Source organism: Colobus angolensis, unplaced genomic scaffold (genome assembly GCF_000951035.1).
Source record: "Colobus angolensis palliatus isolate OR3802 unplaced genomic scaffold, Cang.pa_1.0 Scaffold29, whole genome shotgun sequence".
Taxonomy (NCBI): domain Eukaryota; kingdom Metazoa; phylum Chordata; class Mammalia; order Primates; family Cercopithecidae; genus Colobus; species Colobus angolensis.
The window spans coordinates 1023236-1047417 of record NW_012116154.1 but is presented as its reverse complement, the minus strand read 5'-3'; the positions used below and the strand labels follow the sequence as shown (position 1 = coordinate 1047417).

At 36.5% G+C, this 24182-nt stretch overlaps 1 protein-coding gene across 1 annotated transcript in view; it reads left to right on the top strand.

Moving 5' to 3' along the window:
* SLC30A9 (solute carrier family 30 (zinc transporter), member 9) overlaps positions 1-24182 on the top strand; it is a 109440-nt gene that overhangs the window by 64447 nt on the left and 20811 nt on the right. The window contains exons 9-15 of the mRNA XM_011949039.1: positions 1463-1565; positions 13064-13119; positions 15875-16010; positions 18185-18224; positions 19425-19496; positions 19957-20064; positions 23380-23545. Of these exons, the coding sequence (XP_011804429.1) occupies positions 1463-1565; positions 13064-13119; positions 15875-16010; positions 18185-18224; positions 19425-19496; positions 19957-20064; positions 23380-23545 (681 nt within the window). The remainder of the gene's footprint in view (positions 1-1462; positions 1566-13063; positions 13120-15874; positions 16011-18184; positions 18225-19424; positions 19497-19956; positions 20065-23379; positions 23546-24182) is intronic.

The following is a 24182-nucleotide window of genomic DNA, read 5'->3' as shown; positions in this document are numbered from 1 at the left end:
TTCATGTCCTTTGTAGGGACATGGATGAAGCTGGAAACCATCATTCTCAGCAAACTAACACAAGAACAGAAAACCAAACACCACATGTTCTCACTCATAAGTGGGAGTTGAACAATGAGAACACATGGGCACAGGGAGGGGAATATCACACACTGGGGCTTATTGGGGGGTGGGTGGCTAGGGGAGGGATAGCATTAGGAGAAATACCTAATGTAGATGACGGGCTGATGGGTGCAGCAAACCACCATGGCACATGTATACCTATGTAACAAACCTGCACTTTCTGCACAGGTATCCCAAAACTTAAATTATAAATTTAAAAAATAAATAAAATAAATAAACATTGTTTTAAAAAAGAAGAAAATAGTGTCAGATGCTCCCAGGAAGTTAAGAGAAATAATAAAATGTTTCCAGGAATTTAGTAGTATGGAATGGTAGGTGGCATTGACAAGGTGAAAACTGACAGCTAGAATAAATATGATGTTTTTAAGAAGTTATCTGAGGTGGAGGAGATGGGAAAAGGGTAGCTAAAAGGGGACATACCGTTCTCTCATTTATAAAATGGGGGTGTTAATATTTGTATAACAGACTTGTAATTTAACATGGTAACTCACTAGCATAACGTCTGAGATAAATCATATTAGTCATTACTGTTGGTATCTGAGCGGCTAGCTTCCTCAGAGTTAACTGTGTTTATTTTGACATCTAGCTTCTTCTAGTATGACTCTGAGACTGCTTAGAGTCACCTCTGGCATCTGCCCCCTTAAGTAAACAGACTTTCACTGAAATCTTGCCTTTGACACTGGCCCACTGGACAGTATCAGGTGCAGATCTGCTTTTATCTACCTAAAACACATAATTGTTTTTTAAATTTTATCTTGTCCAAATATAGAAGACCCTCTTTTCTCACCAGTCTTCAAAGTACACTTAAGTAATTTGTTTACACATAGCGTGCCTCTTAACAGTACATAATTTATATTTTTTCAAATTTTTACTCTTGTTACCTAAACAGAAAGTTTTTTAAGGCTAGAGGTTCTTTTAATTGTACTCGTTTTTGTTGCAGTTGTTGTTGTTTTTTAGAGACGGGGTCTCACTCTGTTGCCTAGGCTGGAGTGTGTAGTACAGCCTCGAACTCCTGGGCTCAGATGATCTTCCCAACTCAGCCTCCCAAGTAGATAGGACTGCAGGTGTGTACCACCACACCAGACTAAGTTTTTTTAGAAAAATTTTATAGAGATGGGGTCTTACTTTGTTGCCCAGCCTGGTCTTGACCTCCTGTCCTCAAGCCATCCTCCCACCTCAGCCTCTTAAAATGTTGGCATTATAGGTGTGAGCCACTGTGCTTAGCCTAATTTTACTTTCAACAGAATCTAGTATAGAGGTATATACAGCCGATTGAGTATGCTTTTGGCTTAAATTTTTATCCAAACCTATGCTAAATTGTTTTCTCTTTCTCTTCTAGCAATGGATTAAACTGCTTCTTTAAATTTCTTGCCTGGATTTATACCGGTTCAGCAAGTATGTTCTCAGAAGCTATACACTCATTATCTGATACTTGTAATCAGGTGAGGACTAAAGCTTTTTTATAAATCAATTTTGAAGTAATAGTTTTAGGCTTTAATCTAAAAGTTGATCTATTTTAAAACTGAATGATTCCAGTAGTTGGCTTGTGGGAGAAAATAAAAGTTCACTTTTCAGCAATGAAGTGCATAGAAATTTAATCATAGTATTTTAAAGCAGAATGCTTTAAGAACCTCTGACAATGGAATGTGAAGTATAACATTATCAGTCACTGAGCAGAAATCTGGTCTCTGAATATGAGTTCTCAATGACTGTAATAGTCCTTGCATTTAAGCTTTTGGAATAAAGATGTAAAATCATATGTAATCGGTTAAAATGCTTTCATATTAGATTCATAATTTGAATTACTTTCCTTGGCTTTGCAAATGGAGAAAAGTTTTTGTATTAATAAAATTAAAATACTGTTTAAACCCCCTGTGGCCCAAATTGTGAAAACTAGAAACCCAAACCTTTTGTAAGAATATAATAAAAATTTCTGCGTGTGCATCACTATTACGTTTTAAAGAGAAAGGTATATTAAGAAGATACCTTTTCAATATTTATTTTATTTTTAGTCCTGTTATATAAAAACGGATTTGGGAGAACTTCAATGAAAGACACAGGTAAAATAAGAATATTTAAGACAAGGATAAAAATAATATGAAGATAAGGAGCAAGGAGAGCAATATTAATTAAAAATTAAGCCTGAGAACTTGTCTCACTCACTGTCAAATCAGATGGATTAAAACCCTTCATAAAAGTAAGGAAAGAAGACAAGCGTTTGCCATTAGTACTAAGTATTTACCTTGAACTTAATTTTTATACTCAATATATACTTAATACATACCGTCTCTATAAAATTTTACCATTCAACTGTGGCATGCAGTGGGAGGAGAGGAGATAGGGGGAGATATATAGCTTATAATCTCTATTTTCTTGTAAGCTTATCGAGGAAAGTTGAAATACAGAAATATTTGTCCATATGGCAAGGAGATATGTATGATGTTACTAGTTTCAATATTAGTTTTTATTTCAAACATTGAAGATAATGTTTAAGTGTTCATACTCTATGCTATTCAGGCATTTAAAAAGAATGTAGTAGATATCTGTGTACTGACCTGGAATAATAACCATGATAAATTGAGTAAAAAATCAAGTTGCAAAATATTATGTTCAGAACTTCTGCTTTCACCCATGACAGACTAACAGGAATTGAATTTAATCTTTTGCCATAAACAACTAAAAAATTAGACAGTATATTGGACAATAGCAGCATAAGACCATGATCCCTGAGAGATAAGAAACAAATTACTTGAACTCTATGATCTCTGTGGCTTTTAGCTTTAAGGCATGTTTGGGATAGTGGAGCAGGATGGGAAATAACAGTCTCATTGAGTTGAGAAGACAGAAATCAGTGTTCAGGGCGTCTGAGGTGGCTAGAACTTACAAGGCAGAGTTCCACAGAGGAGGGAGCTACAAAGACAAAAAGCTATAGAGGTCTACATAGGGATTTCCTTGAACTGAATGTTTGCTGAATGTTAAGTTACACATGTCTAAGATGTGAGCATGAATCTTGGCAGAGAACCAGCAGGGAGCAGGAATTGACTGATTCCCAGTGCTCACACAAAGCTAGGATACATTCAAGTTCTGACTAGCTGAGGTAAAAGAATTCTCATTATTGAGGCCAGTAGAAGGCTCGCCTTAGGAGTACGGCTAAATTATTCTTAACGTAAAGGCTGTTCTAGAATCCTCCCTAACAAATCTTGCTAAAAGTTCTAAAGGATCAAGCCAATCTTGAAATAATTTAATCACTTGCCAGGACAAAGCCTCACATTCTTTAATAAAGGCAGCAAAATCCAAACACTCAGTATAACATTCACAGTGTTTAGCATCCAATAAAAAGACTAATAGCCAGTATAAGAAGCAGGAAAATTTGACTCATAACCAGGAGAAAAATCAGTCATAAGCAGGCTTAACAGATGATAGAATTAACAGACAAGGATATTAAACAGCTACTTCAAGTACAGTTATGTATTGAAAGGAAAATATGAGCATGAGAAATCAAAGGTATGAAAAATAAGCCAAATGAAACTTTTAGAGCTAAAAAAAATTTGATATGAAAAATTCACTGTATAGAATTAACAGCAGATTAGACACTGCAGGTAAAAGTCAGTGAACCTGAGTATGTAACAGCAGAAAACATTCTTACTAAAGCCACAGACAAAAAAGATAGAAAAAAAAGGAAGAAGCCTCGGTAACTTATGTAACAGTATCAAGAATATTCTATCAAGCATTTGGGGAAGAAACAATACTGAGTACACAAGCTTTCAGAAATAGAGAATGAAATGTTTTCTACTGCTTTAATGAGGCCCTGATCCCAGAATTTTATCAAGTCATTACGAGAGAAAAAAACCCTACAGACCAGTTATTCCTCATGAATACAGATGCAAAACTCCTTAAAATATAATCAGATTGAATTATATAAATATATAAATATGATACATATAAAAATGATATTACATCATAATTAGGTAAGATTTCAGGAGTGTAAAGTTGGTTTAACATTCAAAATCAGTAAGTTAATATGAAGAAATTAATTGCATTTCTACTATCAGCAAATAAATGGAGAAGGAAATTTTAATAAATTCCATGTAAAGTAGTGTCACAAAATATTAAATACTTAGAGATAAATCTAGCAAAAGACATATAAGACCTTTATGCTGAAAGTCATAAAATGTTGCTGAGAGAAATTAAAACTTAAATAAATGGAGAGATGTAATAGCGTGTTCGTAGATTGGATGTCATAGATCTGTTAAATCTCCCTAAATTGATTTACAGATATAATGGAATCCCATTCATAATATGAACAGATTTTTCTGTACAATTGACAAACTGAATAAATTCCGAAATTTATATGGACATGCAAAGAACCTGCAATATTCAAAGCAACCTTGAAACAAGAAATTTGGAGAACTTCAAGACATTATAAACCTATAGAAATTAGGACAGTGAGTTACTAGCGTAAGGATTGACAAATCAATGGAACAGAATTGATCCAACAACAGAGCCACATTTACATGGCCTGTGACTTTTGGCAAAGACATCAAAGCAGTTGAGTGAAGAAACGAAACTTTTAAAACAAATAATGTTGGAAAAATTGGATCCATATGAGGAGAAAAAGGACCTTGACTCCTACTTCACACACTGTATACAAGTTTGAAATGGATCATAGTCCAAATATAAAAGTTAAAACTATGAAGATTTCTAGAAGAAAACCTAGGAGAATATATTTTAGACATGGTAGGCAGTGATTTCATAAATAGGACACAGAAACAATATCGTAAAATGAAAAGATTTACAAATTAAACTTCATCAAAATTAAAAACTTTTGCTCATTGAAAGACATCCTTAAGGAAATAAATAGGCATAGATTGGGAGAAAATATTCACAAAGCATTCTGAGAGGGGACTGATATCCAGAATTAAGAACTTCCATGATTCAGTAATAAAATGAGAACCCAGTTTTTTCCCCCTAAGGATAAAGATTTGAACAGGTACTTCACAAATAAGGAAACATGAATGGTGGCTAGTGGACACCTGAAAAAGTGCTAACACCATTAATGATCAGGAAATGTATATTAATACCACAAGACATCTCTGCATATCCACTATAATGGCTACAGATAAAAACCCTGACAGCCAAATTTTGCTGAAGATGTGGAGCAGCCGGATCTCTCAGAAATTGCTGGTGGAGTGTATTAATAAAATGGTACAACCACTCTGGAAAACATCTGGGAGCGTCCTATAAACATATGCTTATCCTGTGACCCACCAATTCCACTTCTAAGTATTTACCCAAGGGAAGTGGGAATGAATGGTCCCGAAAGATTTGTATAAGAATGTTGGCTGGGCGCGGTGGCTCACGTCTGTAATCCCAGCACTTTGGGAGGCCAAGGTGGGCGGATCATCTGAGGTCAGGAATTCGAGACCATCCTGGCCAAGATGGTGAAACCCCGTCTCTACTAAAAGTACAAAAATTAGCTGGGCATGGTGGTAGGTCGCTGTAGTCCCAGCTACTCGGGAGGCTGAGGCAGGAGAATCGCTTGAACCCGGGAGGCGGGGGTTGCTGTGAGCTGAGATTGCACCACTGCACTCCAGCCTGGGCGACAAGAGTGACTCGGTCTCAAAAAAAAAAAAAAAAAACAGGAATGTTTATAGCAGTTTTACTTATAATGGCTGAAAAAATTGGAATCAGCCCAGATGTTTTTCAGCAGTACAGCAGATAAACAAATTGATACAATGGAATATTATCTGTCAATAAAAGAGAAAGAACTTGGGCCAGGCACGGTGGCTCATGCCTGTAATCCCAGCACTTTGGGAGGCCGAGATGAGCGGATCACGAGGTCAGGAGATCAAGACCATCCTGGCCAACACGGTGAAACCCCGTCTCTACTAAAAGTACAAAAAATTAGCTGGACGTGGTGGCAGGCGCCTGTAGTCCCAGTTACTCGGGAGGCTGAGGCAGGAGAATGGCGTGAACCCGGGAGGCGCAGCTTGCAGTGAGCTGAGATCTGGCCACTGCACTCCAGCCTGGGCCACCGAGCCAGACTCCGTCTCAAAAAAAAAAAAGAGAAAGAACTACTTTTCTGACGGGCAACATAGATGTATCTCCAGCAAGGAACTTTAATTTTTAATAGTTTAAAAAAATTGGAAAAGTAGTTGCTTCTGATGTGGGGGAGGAAAGCAGCACAGGGAGCTTTTTGGGAGTGATGGAAACGTTCTGTGTCTTCATAGGAATATATATTTCAAGGGTATGTGTATTTGTTAACGAACAGAACTGTACATTCTGGGCTGGGTACAGTAGCTCATGCCTCTAATTCCAGCACTTTGGGAGGCCAAGGTAGGCAGATGACTGGAGGTCAGGAGTTCGAGACCAGCTTGGCCAATATGGTGAAATCCCCGTCTCTACTAAAAATACAGAAAAATTAGCTGAGCGTGGTGGCACATGCCTGTAATCCCAGCTACTCAGGAGACTGAAACAGGAGAATCACTTGAACCCGGGAGGCAGAGGTTGCAGTGAGTCAAGATGGCACCACTGTACTCCAGCCTGGGCGACAGAACTAGACATCTCAAAACAAAAACAAAAAAAAACTGTACATTCAGGATTTGTGCATTTCATTGTATGTGAATTTTACCTCAAAAAAATTCTCCCTATATGGAAATGTGATTACTTAGTAGATATTTGATAATAGTAAGGAATTAGTTTATTTATTTTTATTTTTTATTTTTTTTTTGAGATGGAGTCTCGCTCTGTCGCCCAGACTGGAGTGCAGTGGCACGATCTCGGCTCACTGCAAGCTCCGCCTCCCGGGTTCATGCCATTCTCCTGCCTCAGCCTCCCAAGTAGCTGGGACTACAGGCTCTCGCCACCATGCCCAGCTAATTTTTTGTATTCTTCATAGAGATGGGGTTTCACCGTGTTAGCCAGGATGGTCTCGATATGGTCTTGATCTCCTGACCTCGTGATCCACCCACCTCGGCCTCCCAGAGTGTTGGGATTACAGGCGTGAGCCCCCGCGCCTGGCCAGGAATTAGTATTGATTTTTAAAAGTCTGATAATAGTCTTATGGCTGTATTTTCTAAAAAGCCTAGTTTTTAAAGAGATTCATCCAAAATATTTAAAGATGAAATGGTACAATGCTTGGAATTTACTTCAAAATATTCATGAGGGAGTAGATATGGATGAAATAAAACGTATTTGCTTACATATTTATAATTGTTAAAGCTTAATGATGGATGATTTGAGTTTTTAAAAATGTTCTATCAGGGCCGGGCACAGTGACTTATGCCTGTAATCCCAGCACTTTGGGAGGCCGAGGCAGGCAGATCACCTGAGGTCGGGAGTTCAAGACCAGCCTGACCAACATGGCAAAACCCCATCTCTACTAAAAATACAAAAATTAGTTGGGTGTGGTGGCATGCGCCTGTAATCCCAACTACTCAGGAGGCTGAGGCAGGAGAATTGCTTGAACCTGGGAGTTGGAGGTTACAGTGAGCCAAGATTGTGCCATTGCACTCCAGCCTGGGCAACAGAGTGAGACTCTGTCTCAAAAAAAAAAAAGTTCTATCAGATTTTAAAAATTATTCTGTCTGTCCGTCCATCCATCCATCCATCCATCCGCATGTTAGAAAATTTTCGTAAAACAAAGTGCAAAAAGACATTATAGATTGTGGTCATATGTTTAAGTATATACAACCTTCTCCTTGAAATCCAGCACAAAAATATTCTCAAAGGAATGTTAAAAAGTATATACAGATATGTATAAAGACAGTCCGAAATATACTCCAGACTCTTAAATAGTTCTTTTCTTTACTACTTGAATTTCTTTACAATGAGAATGTATTAATTTTGGAACCAGAAAAACAAATGAATTTTTGTAGAAGATTGAACAACAAGACAAGAGGTAAATGAAAGTTTGAGACCATATGATATCAAGTGATTTGAAAATTCTTGGATGAAGAGTATGCCTCAATTAGAGTTTTCAAAAAGGCTTTGATGAAAAATATTTCAACTGGACCTTTCTGAATAGATGGAAATTGTATTTCAGAAAGTTGTTTCTTTTGAGATCTATGATATTTTAAAATTTTTAATTCATCATAATATTTTTTATGCCATATTTTTTCCTCACTTCTTGAGAGACTTAAGTACGTTCAACTTTTAAATTAGACCTGTGTCTCTAATTATAATGTAGTTAATTAATTATTTATTTATTTAGACAGAGTCTTGCTCTGTCATCCAGGCTAGAGTACAATGGTGTGATCTCAGCTTACTGCAAGCTCTGCCTCCCGAGTTCACGCCATTCTCCTGCCTCAGCTTCCTGAGTACCTGGGACTACAGGCGCCCGCCACCATGCCCTGCTAATTTTTTTGTATTTGCAGTAGAGACAGGGTTTCACTTAAAATTGTTAGCCTTACAATTTTTGTTACCGTTCATTTTGGAAAACTTTTCTGTTAAATCATGCACTTCATGTCATTTAATATCAACTCATGAATTTATTGAGCACCTGAGTTTGCAATGTAGCAAGTGTTTAGAAGAAGACGTGGTTCTTTCTGTCTTCTGTAAACAGATTATATGCACATGAAACAACTAGAAAGCTCTTCTGAGGCACCATTATGCAGATGCTGGATAGTATGATACTTAAGGAACACCAGAAAGGTGAAGGGTGATCATGGAGTAGAGAGCATTTACAGTACTTCTTAGCTAATAGATGTTAATGTTCGTTATGCTGCAAACTAAACAAATGCTCTGTAGGTTATATATATGTAACTAATAGAGATTATGTTGTAAATGTGTAGAAAAAGGTCTGGAAGGATACATATCAAATATAACTGATTCTATCTTACCTCTGAGGGAGAACTGGTAGGGGTGGTCTCATTTTTGTTAGAACTAATAAATATGGTCCATATTCAGTTTATAAAATAGTTGATGGTATCTCACATTTCATTGCACAGCCAACTGAATATTAAGGATTTTTTAAATAATTGAATGTTTATTGAATGTTTTTAAAATAATAAAAATACATATCTATGTATACATATATACACATAATGTGAATTAATAATGACTGTCACTTTTAATGTACAGGTGTATATTAGTCCATTTTCATGCTGCTGATAAAAACATATCCAAGACCAGGCAATTTTAAAAAAAAGAAGTTTAATTGTGGTTAGGGCAGCCTCACAATCACAGTGGAAGGTGAAAGACAGGTCTCACATGTCAGCAGACAAGAGAAGACAGCTTGTGCAGGGAAACTCCCCTTTTTAAAACCATCGGATCTCATGAGACTTATTCACTCTCACGAGAACAGCACAGGAAAGACCCGCCCCCATGATTCAATTACCTCCCACTAGGTCCCTCCCACAACATATGTGAATTCAAGAAGAGATTTGGGTGGGGACACAGCCGAACCATATCTTTCTGCCCCTAGCCCCTCCTGAATCTCATGTCCTCACATTTCAAAACCACTCATGCCTTCCTAACAGTCCCCCAAAGTCTTAATTCATTTCAGCATTAACTCAAAAGTCCATCCAAAGTGTCATCCAAGACAAGGCAAGTCCCTTCTGCCTATGAACCTGTAAAATCAAAAGCAGGTTAGTTACTTCCTGGATACAATGAAGGTACAGGCATTGGGTAAATAATAGCCATTCCAAAAGGGAGACATTGGCCAAAACAAAGGGGCTACAGGCCCCATGCAAGTCCAAAATCCAGAGGGTCAGTCAATTCTTAAAGCTCCAAAATGATCTCCTTTGACTCCATGTCTCACCTCCAAGTCACACTGATGCAAAAGATGGGCTCCCACAGCCTTGGGCAGCTCCGCCTCTGTAGCTTTGCAGGATGTAGCCACCTCATGGCTGCTTTCAGGGGCTGGCATTGAGTGTCTGTGGCTTTTCCAGGTGGATTGTGCAAGCTGTCAGTGGATCTATCATTCCGGGGTATGGAGGGCAGTGGCCCTCTGCTCACAGCTCCGCTAGGTGGTGCCCCAGTAGGGATTCTGTGTGGGGGCTCTGACCCCTCATTTCTCTTAAGCACTGCCCTAGCAGAGGTTGTCCATGAGAGTTCCGCCCTTGTAGCAAACTTTTGCCTGGGCATCCAGGTGTTTCCCATATATCCTCTGAGATTTCCAAAACTCAGTTCTTGACTTCTGTGCACCCACAGGCCCAACACCACGTCGAAGCTGCCATGGCTTGGGGCTTCCACCTTCTGAAGCAATAGCTGGAGCTGTACCTTGGCCCCTTTTAGTCACAGCTGGAGCAGCTGGGATGCAAGGCACTAAGTTCATAGACTGCACACAGCAGAGGGACCCTAGGCCCAGCCCACAAAACCACTTTTTCTTCCTAAACCTCCAGACCTATGATTCAAAGAGCTGCCACAAAGGTCTCTGACATGTCCTAGAGACATTTTCCCCCTTTTCTTGGTGATTAACTTTCAGCTCCTCATTACTTACGCAAATTTCTGCAGCTAGCTTGAATTTCTCCTCAGAATATGGGATTTTCTTTTCTATCGAATTGTAAGGCTGCAAATTTTTGAAACTTTTATGCTGTTTCCATTTTAAAAGTAAATGCCTGGGCTGGGCATGGTGGCTCATGCCTGTAATCCCGGCACTTTGGGAGGCTGAGGTGGGTGGATCATGAGGTGAAGAAATCGAGACCATCCTGGCCAACATGGTGAAACCCCGTCTCTACTAAAAATACAAAAATTAGCTGGGCGTGGTGGCGCTTGCCTATATTCCCAGCTACTTGGGAGTCCGAGGCAGGGTAATCGCTTGAACCTGGGAGGCAGAGGTTGTAGTAAGCCAAGATCGTGCCACTGCACTCCAGCCTGGCAACAGTGAGACTTTGCCTCAAAAAAAAAAACAAAAAACAAAAAACAAAAAAACTGCATTCCTTTAATAGCACACAAATCACCTCTTGAATGCTTTGCTGCTTAGAAATTTCTCCCGCTAGACACTCTAATGCATCTCTCTCAAGTTCAAAGTTCCACAAATCTCTAGGGCAGGGGCAAAATGCTACCAGTCTCTTTGATTAAAACATAACAAGAGTCACCTTTGCTGCAGTTTCCGACAAGTTCCTCATTTCCATCTGAGACCACCTCAGCCTGGACTTTATTGTCCATATCGCTGTCAGCATTTTGGGCAGAGTCATTCAACAAGTCTCTAGGAAATTCCAAACTTTCTCACGTTTTCCTATCTTTTTCTGCACCCTCCAAACTGTTCCAACCCCTGCCTGTTACCAGTTCCAAAGTTGATTCCACATTTTCGGGTATATAGAGCAGCACCCCACTCTGCTGGTACTAATTTACTGTATTATTCTGTTTTCATGTTGCTGTTAAAGACATACCCAAGACTGGGCAATTTACAAAAAAAAGAAGTTTAATGGACTTACAATTTCACATGGCTAGGGAAGCCTCACAATCATGGCAGAAGGTGAAAGGCACGTACACGTGGTGGCAAGACAAGAGAAGAGAGCTTGTGCAAGGAAACTCCTCTTTTTAAAACCATCAGATCTCTTAAGACGTATTCACTAGCACAAGAACAGCAAGGGAAAGACCTGCCCCCATGATTCAGTTACCTCCCACCAGGTCCCACAACATGTGGGAATTCAAGGTGAGATTTGGGTGGGGGACACAGCCAAACCATAACAGGGTGTAAGAGAGTTATATCTTCCTTTGAATTTACTCTCATTCTCTTAGTTTAATTCCCTGAAAAATCATGTATATTTTAGGTGGTTTGCTCCCTTTTCCCATGGAATCCAGTGGTAAAAGCTTATAATATTCTGTGTATTTAGGATAGGATTTCCAATATTAAGACCTAAAAATATGTTTGTATTAATATTTTCAAGTTTGTTTAATCTCTATTTTTTTATTAGAAAAAATGTTTCTATTAAATTTCTTGGAACCTAAGGGAAACGTCATCTATGAAGAAGTCATTATTTAGAAACTTTACTTATCTGATTATTTGATATGATGCTGAAAAAAGGAAAAGCCTCAGATTAATCAACTAAAATTACATAGGAATTCACTCAGAGACTTTGTATTTTTATCAAATAGTTCTAATAAGGTAGTCTTATGATGTGACTTCTAGATTCACATTAGATTTGGATGGAAAGAACTTAATAGGGACAAGCATAATGCTATTGAGAAGTTCCAGTGGATAACTCTTTAACAAAGGACAAAACTTTAAAAACCACCTAAGTGGAAATGAAAGAAAGAAGGAAGAAATGATGAAGGCAAGTGAGACAGAGGAGAGCGAGTAAGAAAGGAAGGAAAGAAAAGAATGTGATATATAATTCCTGTGCATGGTTTTGCAGCTTTAATAGAAATGTATGTGCCCATATACAATATATATAGTTTAAAGTTTTTATTATCTTTTACTTGTACAGCTATGCAAGTTATTCTTCCTGTAAAAAGTCAAATATTATAGGCTACCTTAATTTTTGCCTCTCTTCAGAGATATAAACATAGTTACATGCTTGTTCTTTTTAACCTTTTCTGTGCTTTACATTATATGTAGTTTATAAAAACTACAAAGCATAAGTTCTGTACTGTACATACTGTTCCTAACTTGCATTTTTCTCTTCTTCTACTTAATGGTATGTCTAGGAGCTTTATCCGTGTCAGTATAGAAAGCTCTTCTCTAACCCTATTTTTTTAACCTACTGTAGAAGTAATATATGGTTATCATTTATTTTGTCATTCCCAATTGATGGATTTTTTTTAGGTTGCTTTCATGTTTCTCATCTTTATAAACAATGGTGTTTTGAACCCCTTTGAGTTCATCTTTATTTTTCTAAGGTAAGTACTAGAAACCAGAATTGCTGGGCCATTGGACATGCATATGTTGAGTGTTTCTTTGTCATTGTCAGCCTGCACCCTCCACAGTGGCTTTACCATATTATACTCTCCATCTTGCTAATGATTATTCACCTTTTTTTCTTCTTCTTCGTAGGGTTTACTAGCATTGGGCATCCGTAAGTCTGTTCAAACACCAGATCCTTCTCATCCGTAAGGATATTGCCTTATTTTGTTTTTTTTTGTTTTGGCAATAAGTCATTGAAATAACTAAATTTCAGAAATCTCCTGCCATTTATGTACCTGCAGTTTGTTAAAGATTTGGTCATTTCTTCCACTATAGTATCTAAAATGCAGAACTTACCACTGTGTCAAAGTAAATTCAAGGTATAATTTCAAAATGGAGTTTAAGTTATTTTTATGCTTTGTAGCACAGCATGGAGATCTTGTTTTCTCCATATTTGATAATAATAAAGCACATATTTTGATCTTAGAAGTCTGTTTTATTTTGGTCCAAGGAAACATATATTCTAGATTTAGACTCATAGGCTGCCCAATCTAAAATTTTGATGGTAACTTCTATTACATACACACGTATTTTAATCTTCCTGTTGTGATTTGGAAATAGTATTTTGTTAATATATCAGAATTATTTATTTGTAAAGTGAGTATACTTTTTAGAATGTATTATTTTGAATCATAGCCATTATTTGATACAGAGATTTTTTTCTATTGCTTCTGTTCACATAACCACTTTTGAATTCCACAAGCATCATTTTAAGACTAGCTTCAGTAATATAATTTGATAAATCTTAAGGCCAAAAATGCACTTTTATTTCTGTAAAGGAGTCTGCCTCTGTTCTTTAGAAATGCCTTTCTTTTCTTGAAAGCAATACTGCTGTTTTCCTATAAATAATATATTTGAATGTTTTGTAACTATCAATAAGCTAGTATAGAGAATAGCTCTCTAGTGTGTTATTACACATCATTACAGTATTTTACCATCTTAAGAAAAAATTTTTTTTCTTGGCAAGTTTTATATACAAAAGATTTAAAAACAGAAGGTACAAATTTTACATTTTCGGTTGTGAAGATTTCTTCTCAAGGTATTTTTATAGTCTACTTTAGTGCTCCCCAACAGAATTTTCTGCAATGATGAAAATATTTTATATCTGTCCAGTATGGTAGTAGCTGACTACATGTAACTATTGAGCACGTGAAATGTGGCCAGTACAACTGAAGAACTAAATTTTAAACTATATTTAGTTTTAATTTATTTAAATTTAAATTGCCACATGTGGCTTGTGGCTCATCATATTGGACAGTTTAGATCTATATAATTAAAATTTTCAGTAAGAAGTTAATAATTCCTTGAAATCACCTAAAGTGTAAGTAATACCATTTATTTTAGATCTTAATTTACTTTAACGTAAATATATATTCTGTATTACTTTGGGAGGAAACTTTAGAAGAAAGTAAATTTTTCTGAGTGAGCTGATTGTCACATTGTCACATCTATAAACTGGGAATTACTTCCATGGCAAGATTACATCTTTGCGAAAAGGAATTCCAAGAGCAGTTTGATTAAGAATTCTTGTTTAAAGCTGGGTGCAGTGGCTTACGCCTGTAATCCCAGCACTTTGGGAGGCTGAGGCAGGTGGATTACCTAAGGTTGGGAGTTTGAGACCAGCCTGACCAACATGGAGAAACCCCATCTCTATTAAAAATATGAAAAATTAGCTGGGCGTGGTGGCACATGCCTGTAATTCCAGCTACTCAGAAGGCTGAGGCAGGAGAGTTGCTTGAACCCAGGAGACGGAGGTTACAGTGAGCCAAGATCGCGGCATTGCACTCCAGCCTGTGCAACAAGAGTAAAACTCTGTCTCAAAAAAAAAAAAAAAAAGGCGGGTGCAGTGGCCCACGCCTGTAATCCCAGCACTTTGGGAGGCCGAGGTGGGCAGATCACTTGAGGTTGGGAGTTCGAGACCATCCTGACCAACATGGAGAATCCCCGTCCCTACTAAAAATACAAAATTAGCTGGGCGTGCTGGCACATGCCTGTAATCCCAGCTACTTGGGAGACTGAGGTGGGAGAACCGCGGAGGTTGCAATGAGCCAAGATCACACCATTGCACTCCTGCCTGGGCAACAAGAGTGAAACTCCATCTCAAAAAAAAAAAGAATTCTTGTTTAATTTGTATTTCTCAGAAGAGTCCCACTCAGTTTGGGTTTGGGACTAAATTTTCCAGGAAATATTTTTATTAATGAGTGATTCTTTTCCTCCTCTAGTATGTTATTAATATATTTTTGAACACCTTTAATACTAAGTATTGTGTCAGAACTTACAATAATACAAAATAATATACATATTGATAAAGCATGCTTGAAAAATAATTGAGATTTTAACACCATGAAAACACCCAGAAAACTGAAGATCTTAGTTCTAGTAAGTTGAAAGTTGCTGTGTGCTAACCCATTCAGAACCAGCAATAATTTAGGTGTTGTAATTTGATCCAGCATCAAATTATAGGTAATATAAATCATAGACTGGCTGCACAAAAAGATGGAAATATTCAATTAGAAGCTACATTACAGGGAAATTTAAATGTTACCCTGTTCATTAAACATCTGAATGCATTTTTTAAAAGATTAATTTTACCAGGATCTGTGGTACACAATAGTACACAATAGTAAAGTAGCTCTCTAAATCAAAATAGGCTATTTGGAAAAGAGATCAGAAAAAAGCTGAATTAGATGGTATTCACTTTATTTTTATGTATTTTCAAAGATCTTACAGGTTTTTTCCGCTTTCCATATTGCTTTTCAAGTTTGGCACTTAACATCTTACTTAAATATAAAATGATAACATCTTGATATTCTTAGTCTTTTTTCATTGACCTATTAAGGTCAATATTTTAAAAGAAACCATTTGTATTTCTTGTGAACTATATTCTTTTCTATTTTTCAGGTACGGATTTTCAAATATGCGCTATATTTCTTCGCTAATTAGTGGTGTTGGTATTTTCATGATGGGTGCGGGACTGTCTTGGTACCATGGAGTCATGGGATTGCTTCATCCTCAACCAATAGAATCCCTTCTATGGGTAATCCTCTTTTTTTCTCCTCAATTTTGATGTCTTTATGACTTAGTGATTGTGTACAGTAGAAGGCCTTTGTCATATTGGTGTTAAAGAAGGGGAATGACATATACCTTCTTGACTGTGTAATATAGGGTTATGCATCTGTAGTTTATTTTTTAGAATGTGACTGGACATAACCTCTAAATCCATAAGATTCAATGATGTTGAACAGGATCTCTGTAGGTACCGATTATCAAGCCCTGCTCCTTGGTTAAAATCTTGGGCAGTTCCATTAATTTCTCCAGTTACTGTTGAAGAACAAGAAAACCTCTGTTCACTTTTGGTCCCAAGAATAATCTCATTTCAGTAATTAAAATATCCAGACCCATGTAATTGTCATAAGTTGGAACTATATTTAAAGTTAAAGTTTCTATTTTCCCTCATCCTGGGCTTCCTTCAGGTAGGAAGCCTGCACTGGGGGAATGGGAGGATAGCAGGGTGATCACCCGTATGATCCCCTCTAGGGCTTCTGCTCCTCTCTCCTATTCCCTAGGCAGTGTTGAAGGTTGGGATAGGGGATAAAAACATACTACTTTACTGACTACAATGTTATTTTGCATTGGTTTCCTCTGGCCTTTGTAGATTTTTAAAGCTGTCTTTTTTTTTTTTTCTTGGGCAGTTCTTGGAGATTACCCTGCTTGGCTGCTCTGGCTATGGCTGCCCAAATTGGTCACATAGCATACCCTCTCAGCTTCTGCATCTCATGGTGTAGTTCCAGACAGTGCTGAAGTGGTCTTGCATTTGGAAAGAATGCCCTTTGAGCAGTTGATCTCCTTATGAAAGACTCCTAGGGACCTGTGTGTTAAAACAGACATGTTTAACACACTTTCTGTGGGAGTACAGGTTTTTTCTCAAGCCCAGTGATCTACTCTGCTGGTACAGCCAGTATCAGTTAGTAGGCTTGCATATGGATGTATCACTCAGGTATTCATCAGACAGTTTGCTGTGATATCCGATATCCAGGGTACACACATCAACAGCTTTCACCAAAGAAATCTTCATTTTTGGCCTCCTCAATTTCAACTTTTCTTATGTGGTCTAGAGGATGCGGACTAGAATGTAGTCTAGTGGGTAGAGGCCCCAGGTTTGGGCTACCTTCTGTGCAAGGCCTGAATAGATGGTATAACACCTCCTTTTGGATTGCAGGGATACTTGTATCTATTTTCTTCTCTATTTTGGGTTGTAGTCAGAACTAGACAGAACCATTCTGTCTAGTTTTTTAATATATTGTTATATCATGCAAATCTACTTAATAACAAGCCCATTAAACTAGGCTTATTTGTTATTCTTTAGTTTTCTATAGTTTTAATTGACTAGTTTCTTACCATAATACATTTCATATAATTAAAAGAAACAAATGTATTTCCTCCATTCTGAAAAGATTTGGCCACTTTATGGGTACTTCTTTGTCCTAGCATTCTTCTAATTTGTTCAGCGTCACTTTATAGAGGCAAAGCAGTCTCTGGAGTTAGAGATTAGGTAATTAGTTAAATTTTCAGTTGTGTATAAGTTTTAAAACTTCTAAAAGCTCTTGTGCCTTTCAGTAACTAAATGGGGTTTCCATTAGACTATCGCCCTTTTTAAAATAGTGTTGGACTAGGTTCAAAGTTTTCAGATCTCTATTTTAGGAAAGCCTAGGGTTCTAAACATTGTTGAAAATTCTGTAGATGTTTGGTTTGAATTTCATTAAAATAAAAAAATATGTGTTGCTAGGTTAACTTTTTATTTATTTATTTTTTTAACACACCCCAGACTAAAGCTTTTCTTACCATCTTTAATTGAAGAGTGTCCTGGGATTGCAGGGAATGTGGTATTACCAAAAAAACAAAAATTGGTTACTGTTTGTAACTACTTACCTTTCTGAATCAGGATTTTCTTGGTGTTAGGCATCCAAGCAAAATCTAGAAGTTACTTGAGTTTGGATGTGGATCTTACTGTGTCTGGTGTCTAGAACCTCTGATATCAAATATTTGAGTTCATATCTCATTGTCCTCATTTGAGTTGTTTTCCATTAGTAACCTTATTGTCTGGCTTAGATTTGAATTCATGTTTTTGTTTTAGACATTACGGACTTTCTGTATGAACAATTGTGATTGGAAGTACGTAATTTATGCTTTGTTTTAATATTTCTTTTCTAGGCATATTGTATTTTAGCAGGATCATTAGTATCTGAAGGAGGTATGTGCTGTCACAAAGTATGTCTCTATTCTTAATATAGTAATATGTATTCAGCTGTTCATATTAGAGTTTGCTAAGTTCTGTTGATTAAAGAAAAGTAAGTGCGGGAATAGTCATCTAAGCTTTCTCTACTTTTAGGGAGTAAAGTCTTTGTATGATGTACCGTGGTTGTTTCTGTAATGGATAGCTGTGGGGGTGTGTGTAAGTGCGCCCTGCCATGGGATGGCATCCTGGCCAGGGCACGTTTCTTCTTGTGTCCTGAGCTGCTAGGATAGGCTCAAGTAGGTGACAGTCAGATAGATGCAGGACAATGACTGATGTGGCATGAAAGTGCTTAGTAAGCCCACCATATTTGTGGTTATTTTTAAACTATGTGGTGGTAAGAGGTGTTCCTTACAATTTTCACTTTGTAAACGTTATTCCTTGATTGAACCCGATACCACTACTGTTGCCATTACTTGCTGATTCACTAAAAATTGGATAAATTCACTAAAAATTATTTTACTTATTTTAAAGGGAAAGTATGTTTCGTTTTTGAGTATCATAATACTCAAAACATTTGAAAGCGAGTATAAAAAGCATAACTAAACTGAACTTTTAAAAATTTGCACTTAAGAGTGTTCATCAGAAGAAGCCAGGCTCTTGTGATACAAATATTTCAACGTTTTTGAAATACACAGCTATAGCAGTATGATGACAGAGAACTGCTAATATCAGTATAAAACTGCCTGATTCACTGCTGTGCTCATGTTTGCTTCTGAAACATTGTAACTTTCTGTGTATGATGTTCCCTTCATCTATTTTTAAAATTAAGGTTATTTTTTATTGACAGATCCTAACTGTATATGTTTATGGGGCCCTTCATCTTTGAAAGTCTCTAAAATGGTTATAACACCACCTGTCTCAAAAGATTGGGAGGCTCAAAAATGATTGTGGTTAGTGTGGTGCTGCCAAATAGTAGCTCTTCAATAAACTAAAGCTGTTGTTATTAGTAATTGTATTTAATTATTATGGTTTAGAATTATGGGATTCATTTTATTATAATGATTAATTGATAACAACTAATTAACATAGAACTTTTCCTTATTGCCAACCCTAGTTTTAAAATGTTGTGCTTATTTGTTTATCTTTTGAGATGCCATCTTTAAAGTTTGGAGGCATGAAGTTTCTGTCTTGCTGATATGAATGCTTTTCTTTTAGCAACACTTCTTGTTGCTGTAAATGAACTTCGTAGGAATGCTCGGGCCAAAGGAATGACATTTTACAAGTATGGTATGTATTTTAGAAACCAGGTGTTTGTTTCACCTCCCTTATTTGCTTAAAATTACTTAATACTGTTATTGCTTTGTTCCTAATAGATATGTACAAAACATATCTAAATATCATCCCTATGTGGCTCCTACATATCTTTCAGCCCTTATTAAAAAGAAAAGTAGTGTAGAAATTTGAACATGGATACTTTATATTTGGATTTGACTTAAGCGAACTAAGGTATTTCTTTATATGGTTATATAACTTGAGAAAGTAATTTAACTTTATGTATCAGTTATTGTTGACATTTAAGCCAAGAAATTATGTTTGCATTGAACAAGGTTTTTAAAATCATAATCTCTCATACACTTTTATCTTAATTTATATCTTGATTAAATGGATACTTATTAAAATGTTATCTGGTAATATCAAGTTAAAATTTTAGAAATTTATTTTTCTTGTCTCTTCCCCAATGACTAAGTAATGGAAAGTCGTGATCCTAGTACAAATGTGATATTATTGGAGGATACTGCTGCAGTCTTGGGAGTTATAATAGCTGCCACTTGCATGGGCCTTACTTCTATAACAGGTAAATATTTCTTAAATTACAGGTGATTTGTCCTACTTAAATAATTCTCTAATATGTGGGAATTTTCTCTTATATCATTGAATAATATTAAACCAATAAATTGTTAAATATTAATTCCATACTAATCATTGACTTGTATAAGATTTGGTCAGCAGAAGTATTCAGGTTTATTTGAATTAAAAATGTCTCTAAATTAGAAATAAGGCTATTTATAGAGGATTTCTGTAATGCTGTAAGTCTTTCTAGCTGTGACTTTAAAAATTGTGCAGTCACTGTGAACTTTTTATTTACCTATAAAAGTGTGGATAATATTTGCCTTGGTAACCTCATAGGTTTATTAAGAAAAGATGGATTTTAATAAACTCCAAAGTTCCAAACAAATATACATAGATGCTAAAATAACATTGTTTTGTTCAACTTGATGTTGTCATAATGTTGTTGCGAAAAACAACAATTCCTAACTGAGGCCACCATCTCTGTGGAGTTTGCTCATTCTCCCTTTACCTGCGTGGGTTTTCTTTGGACACTCCAACTACCTCTCACATCACAATGCTGTGCATGGTCAGTGAATTGGGGTGTCTAAATAGTCCCATTCTGAGTGAGTGTGGGGGTGTGTGTAAGTGTGGCCTGCTATGGGATGACATCCTGGCCAGGTCTGGTTCCTTCTTGTGTCATGAGCTGCTAGGATAGGCTCAAGTAGGTGATAATCAGACAGATAGAGGACAATAACTGATGTATGAAAGTGCTCAGCAAGCCCACATGTTTGTGGTTGTTTGTTTTTGAATTATGTGGTGGTAATAGGTGTTCCTTACAATTTTCACTTTGCAAACTTTATTCTTTGATTTAACCCACCACCACCACTATTGCCGATACTCACTGATTCACCAAAAATTGGGTAAATACTTATTTTACATAGTTTTCATTAATTTTTTAAAATGTACGTATAGCCCACATTTATTTTGGTGTTCAATATTAGACATGTTTTGGGTCTTAGAAGTTGAGTAATGTTTTTGTGACCAGAAATATGCCATAGGAACTTAACTCTTTTTTTTTTTTTTTTTTTGAGACGGAATTTTGCTCTTGTTGCCTAGGTTGGAGTGCAATGGCGCGATCTTGGCTCACTGCAACCTCCATCTCCCGGGTTGAAGCGATTCTCCTGCCTCAGCCTCCCGAGTAGCTGGGATTACAGGCATGCGCCACCACACCCAGCTAGTTTTGTATTTTTAGTAGAGACGGGTTTTCCCCATATTGGTGAGGCTGATCTGAAACTCCTGACTTCGGGTGATCCTCCCACCTTGGCCTTCCAAAGTGTTGGGATTACAGGCATGAGCCACTGCGCCCCACCAGACCTTAACTGTTGTTTGTATTGGTTAGCTTATGGTAAAATTGGTTTTGTTATATGTTGTTCCCTATAAAGTCACAGTTCTAAGAAACTATTGACAACATAAATGAGGACTTACCATATATTGTGGCTCTTGTTCATTTGTCTTTTTCCACCCTTAATGCCAATAATAACTACTGTTGCCTTCTTCTTTCTTTAAGTTGGTTCTGTCCTCATTTTGGTAGCTAATTAAGTGTTTTGAGGGCCAATACAATACAGGTAAATGAAAAGACAGAAATTCTATTTTATTTTTATTTTCTAAAACAAAGAACCATTTAGCATGAAAAGACTCAATTTATGAAGTTGGAATTCTCTTGGAAAGGAACTTCTTCCATTCTTCTCTATTTGTCCTTACATATTTAAAATAATTTTAGGTGACAGGCTTCCACAATTCTGCAGGGTTTCTTCAAATAGTCTGAAATATGAATACTTCTTTCTCATTCTGAGTATGCATTTTAAGACCAAACCAGCATTCTGTGATGTTTATTGTGATCCAAAATATTTGTAAAAGTATTGATTGCTTTTCTGGTTGACCATTTAGTTTTAGACTGTTTTTGAACATAAATTACTAGCAAAATTTTAGGCTTGAGAAAAGTGTGACTTGATGCAGAAGTCAACTTTGAATAATTTATTTTCTTTTACATAATAACAGAAACCAATCAGATCAAACTTACAAAACTATGTAATGTATTTTACATGAATTAAATTTTTCTTAATTAGCTAATTTATTCAAATTAAATAACATGCCAAGAAATAAAAGTTTTCTTTAAAAAGGTATTTTCTTTCAACTAATATTCCTGTGATTTCTGTAAGAGTACATGAATGTATATATTTAAATAAAAATAACTTTAAATTTGGATTTCTAAAGAGCAGTATTTGATTTTGAGCTCTATAATTACAAAACTTCTAATGGATAATGTTTTACAAGTGGATCATTTTTAACATTTAGTATAGATAAACGAGTTTGCTTTTTAGTGTTATAGCTTAGCGAAATATATGTTTTGTCAAGCATTAAAAGAGTTAAATATATTGATGACATTTCATCTTTGGAATAAAAAGACTTGTAGTCATAAAAGCCATGTGTAAAATTTATTATAAAGATTTAAAATGTATTTATTGGTGTCTATTATATAAATATTACTTATACATTCATAGATGATAAATCAGCCTTTCTCATTGGTTCTGGGAGAGAAGCCATGACAACCTAAGGCAAATATTAGAATCAGAATCACCTGCAGGGCTTGGGGAAACATAGAATGCTGATACCCACATCCAGAATTTTTTATTCAGAGGCCTGAAATGAGGTCTGAGAATCTGCTTTTCTACCAAGTTTTCAAGTGATGCTGCTGGTCCAGGAACCACACTTTGAGAAGTACCACATTGAGGCACCTATGGCATGTAATGAATTAAGTTCTTTCCTTTGTATCTAGAATGATACTAGCTATATGTCATCCTTGGTTGGATGAGAAGAGAGTCACCCATATTATTTTCTGTAGGGCTTAATTCTCTTACAGAACATTAGTAGGAAGAAGACACAGAAAATGGTTTCTTTCAGCTTTTGATTTTACTGTTATTTTGTCTGTCTGGTGTAGGAAAAGTGCTACTGATATATCTAAAAGAAATGGACTCTTCATTCTGTCATTTTTTTGTATTGGTGTCTGTGTGCTCAGAAACTTCACATATGTAATGACAGGTACAAGTAGATCTTAATTATGTCACATAATGCTCTTATGGAAGCAAGTTATAGCATCCTCATTTTGTAGTATATTAAAATATATTAAAACTATTAGGAGTCATTAAAGGAAGTAATTAAAGAAATTAGGAATAAATTTCAAGTGCCTTGATTTCTGGTTCTGGTTCTTTGCTCTCTATAAAGTTCACTGAAATAATATAAAATGTTAATTTACTGATTTTTTTTTATGTGCTTTATTTAGGCAATCCACTGTATGACAGCCTAGGTTCTTTGGGTGTGGGCACCTTATTAGGCGTGGTCTCAGCATTCCTTATCTACACTAACACAGAAGCACTCTTAGGGCGGTCCATCCAGCCAGAACAAGTACAACGGCTCACTGAACTCCTGGAGAATGACCCATCAGTAAGGTCAGCCTTATTCCAGTAATCCTGTTAAGGCTTACAAAAACATATTTGTAAACAGAAATGCTTTGTTTGTAAATACTTCCAGAGGAAGTTTTGGATTCCTGATCTTCAGAACTTTTTAGTCTGTAACTTTTCAGAATTATAATCCTGGAAGGAAAAAGGAATACACTTAGGAAACTCCTTGTAAGTTTCCTTTTAAATTTTCTATACTTCTAATTTTTAGAATAAGGAACAGTAAGTTGATAAAATGAGAATAGAAGTTTGCAAAGTAGTTGTCTTCTTTTTTTATTTTTTTTTATTATTATACTTTAAGTTCTAGGGTACATGTGCACAATGTGCAGGTTTGTTACATATGTATACATGTTCCATGTTGGTGTGCTGTACCCATTAACTGGTCATTTACATTAGGTATATCCCCCAATGCCATCCCTCTCCCCCGACCCCATGATAGGCCCCAGTGTGTCATGTTTCCCTTCCTGTGTCCAAGGGTTCTCTTTGTTCAGTTCCCACCTATGAGTGAGAACATGCGGTGTTTGGTTTTCTGTCCTTGCGATAGTTTGCTGAGAATGATGGTTTCCAGCTTCATCCATGTCCCTACAGAGGACATGAACTAATCCTTTTTTACGGCTGCATAGTATTC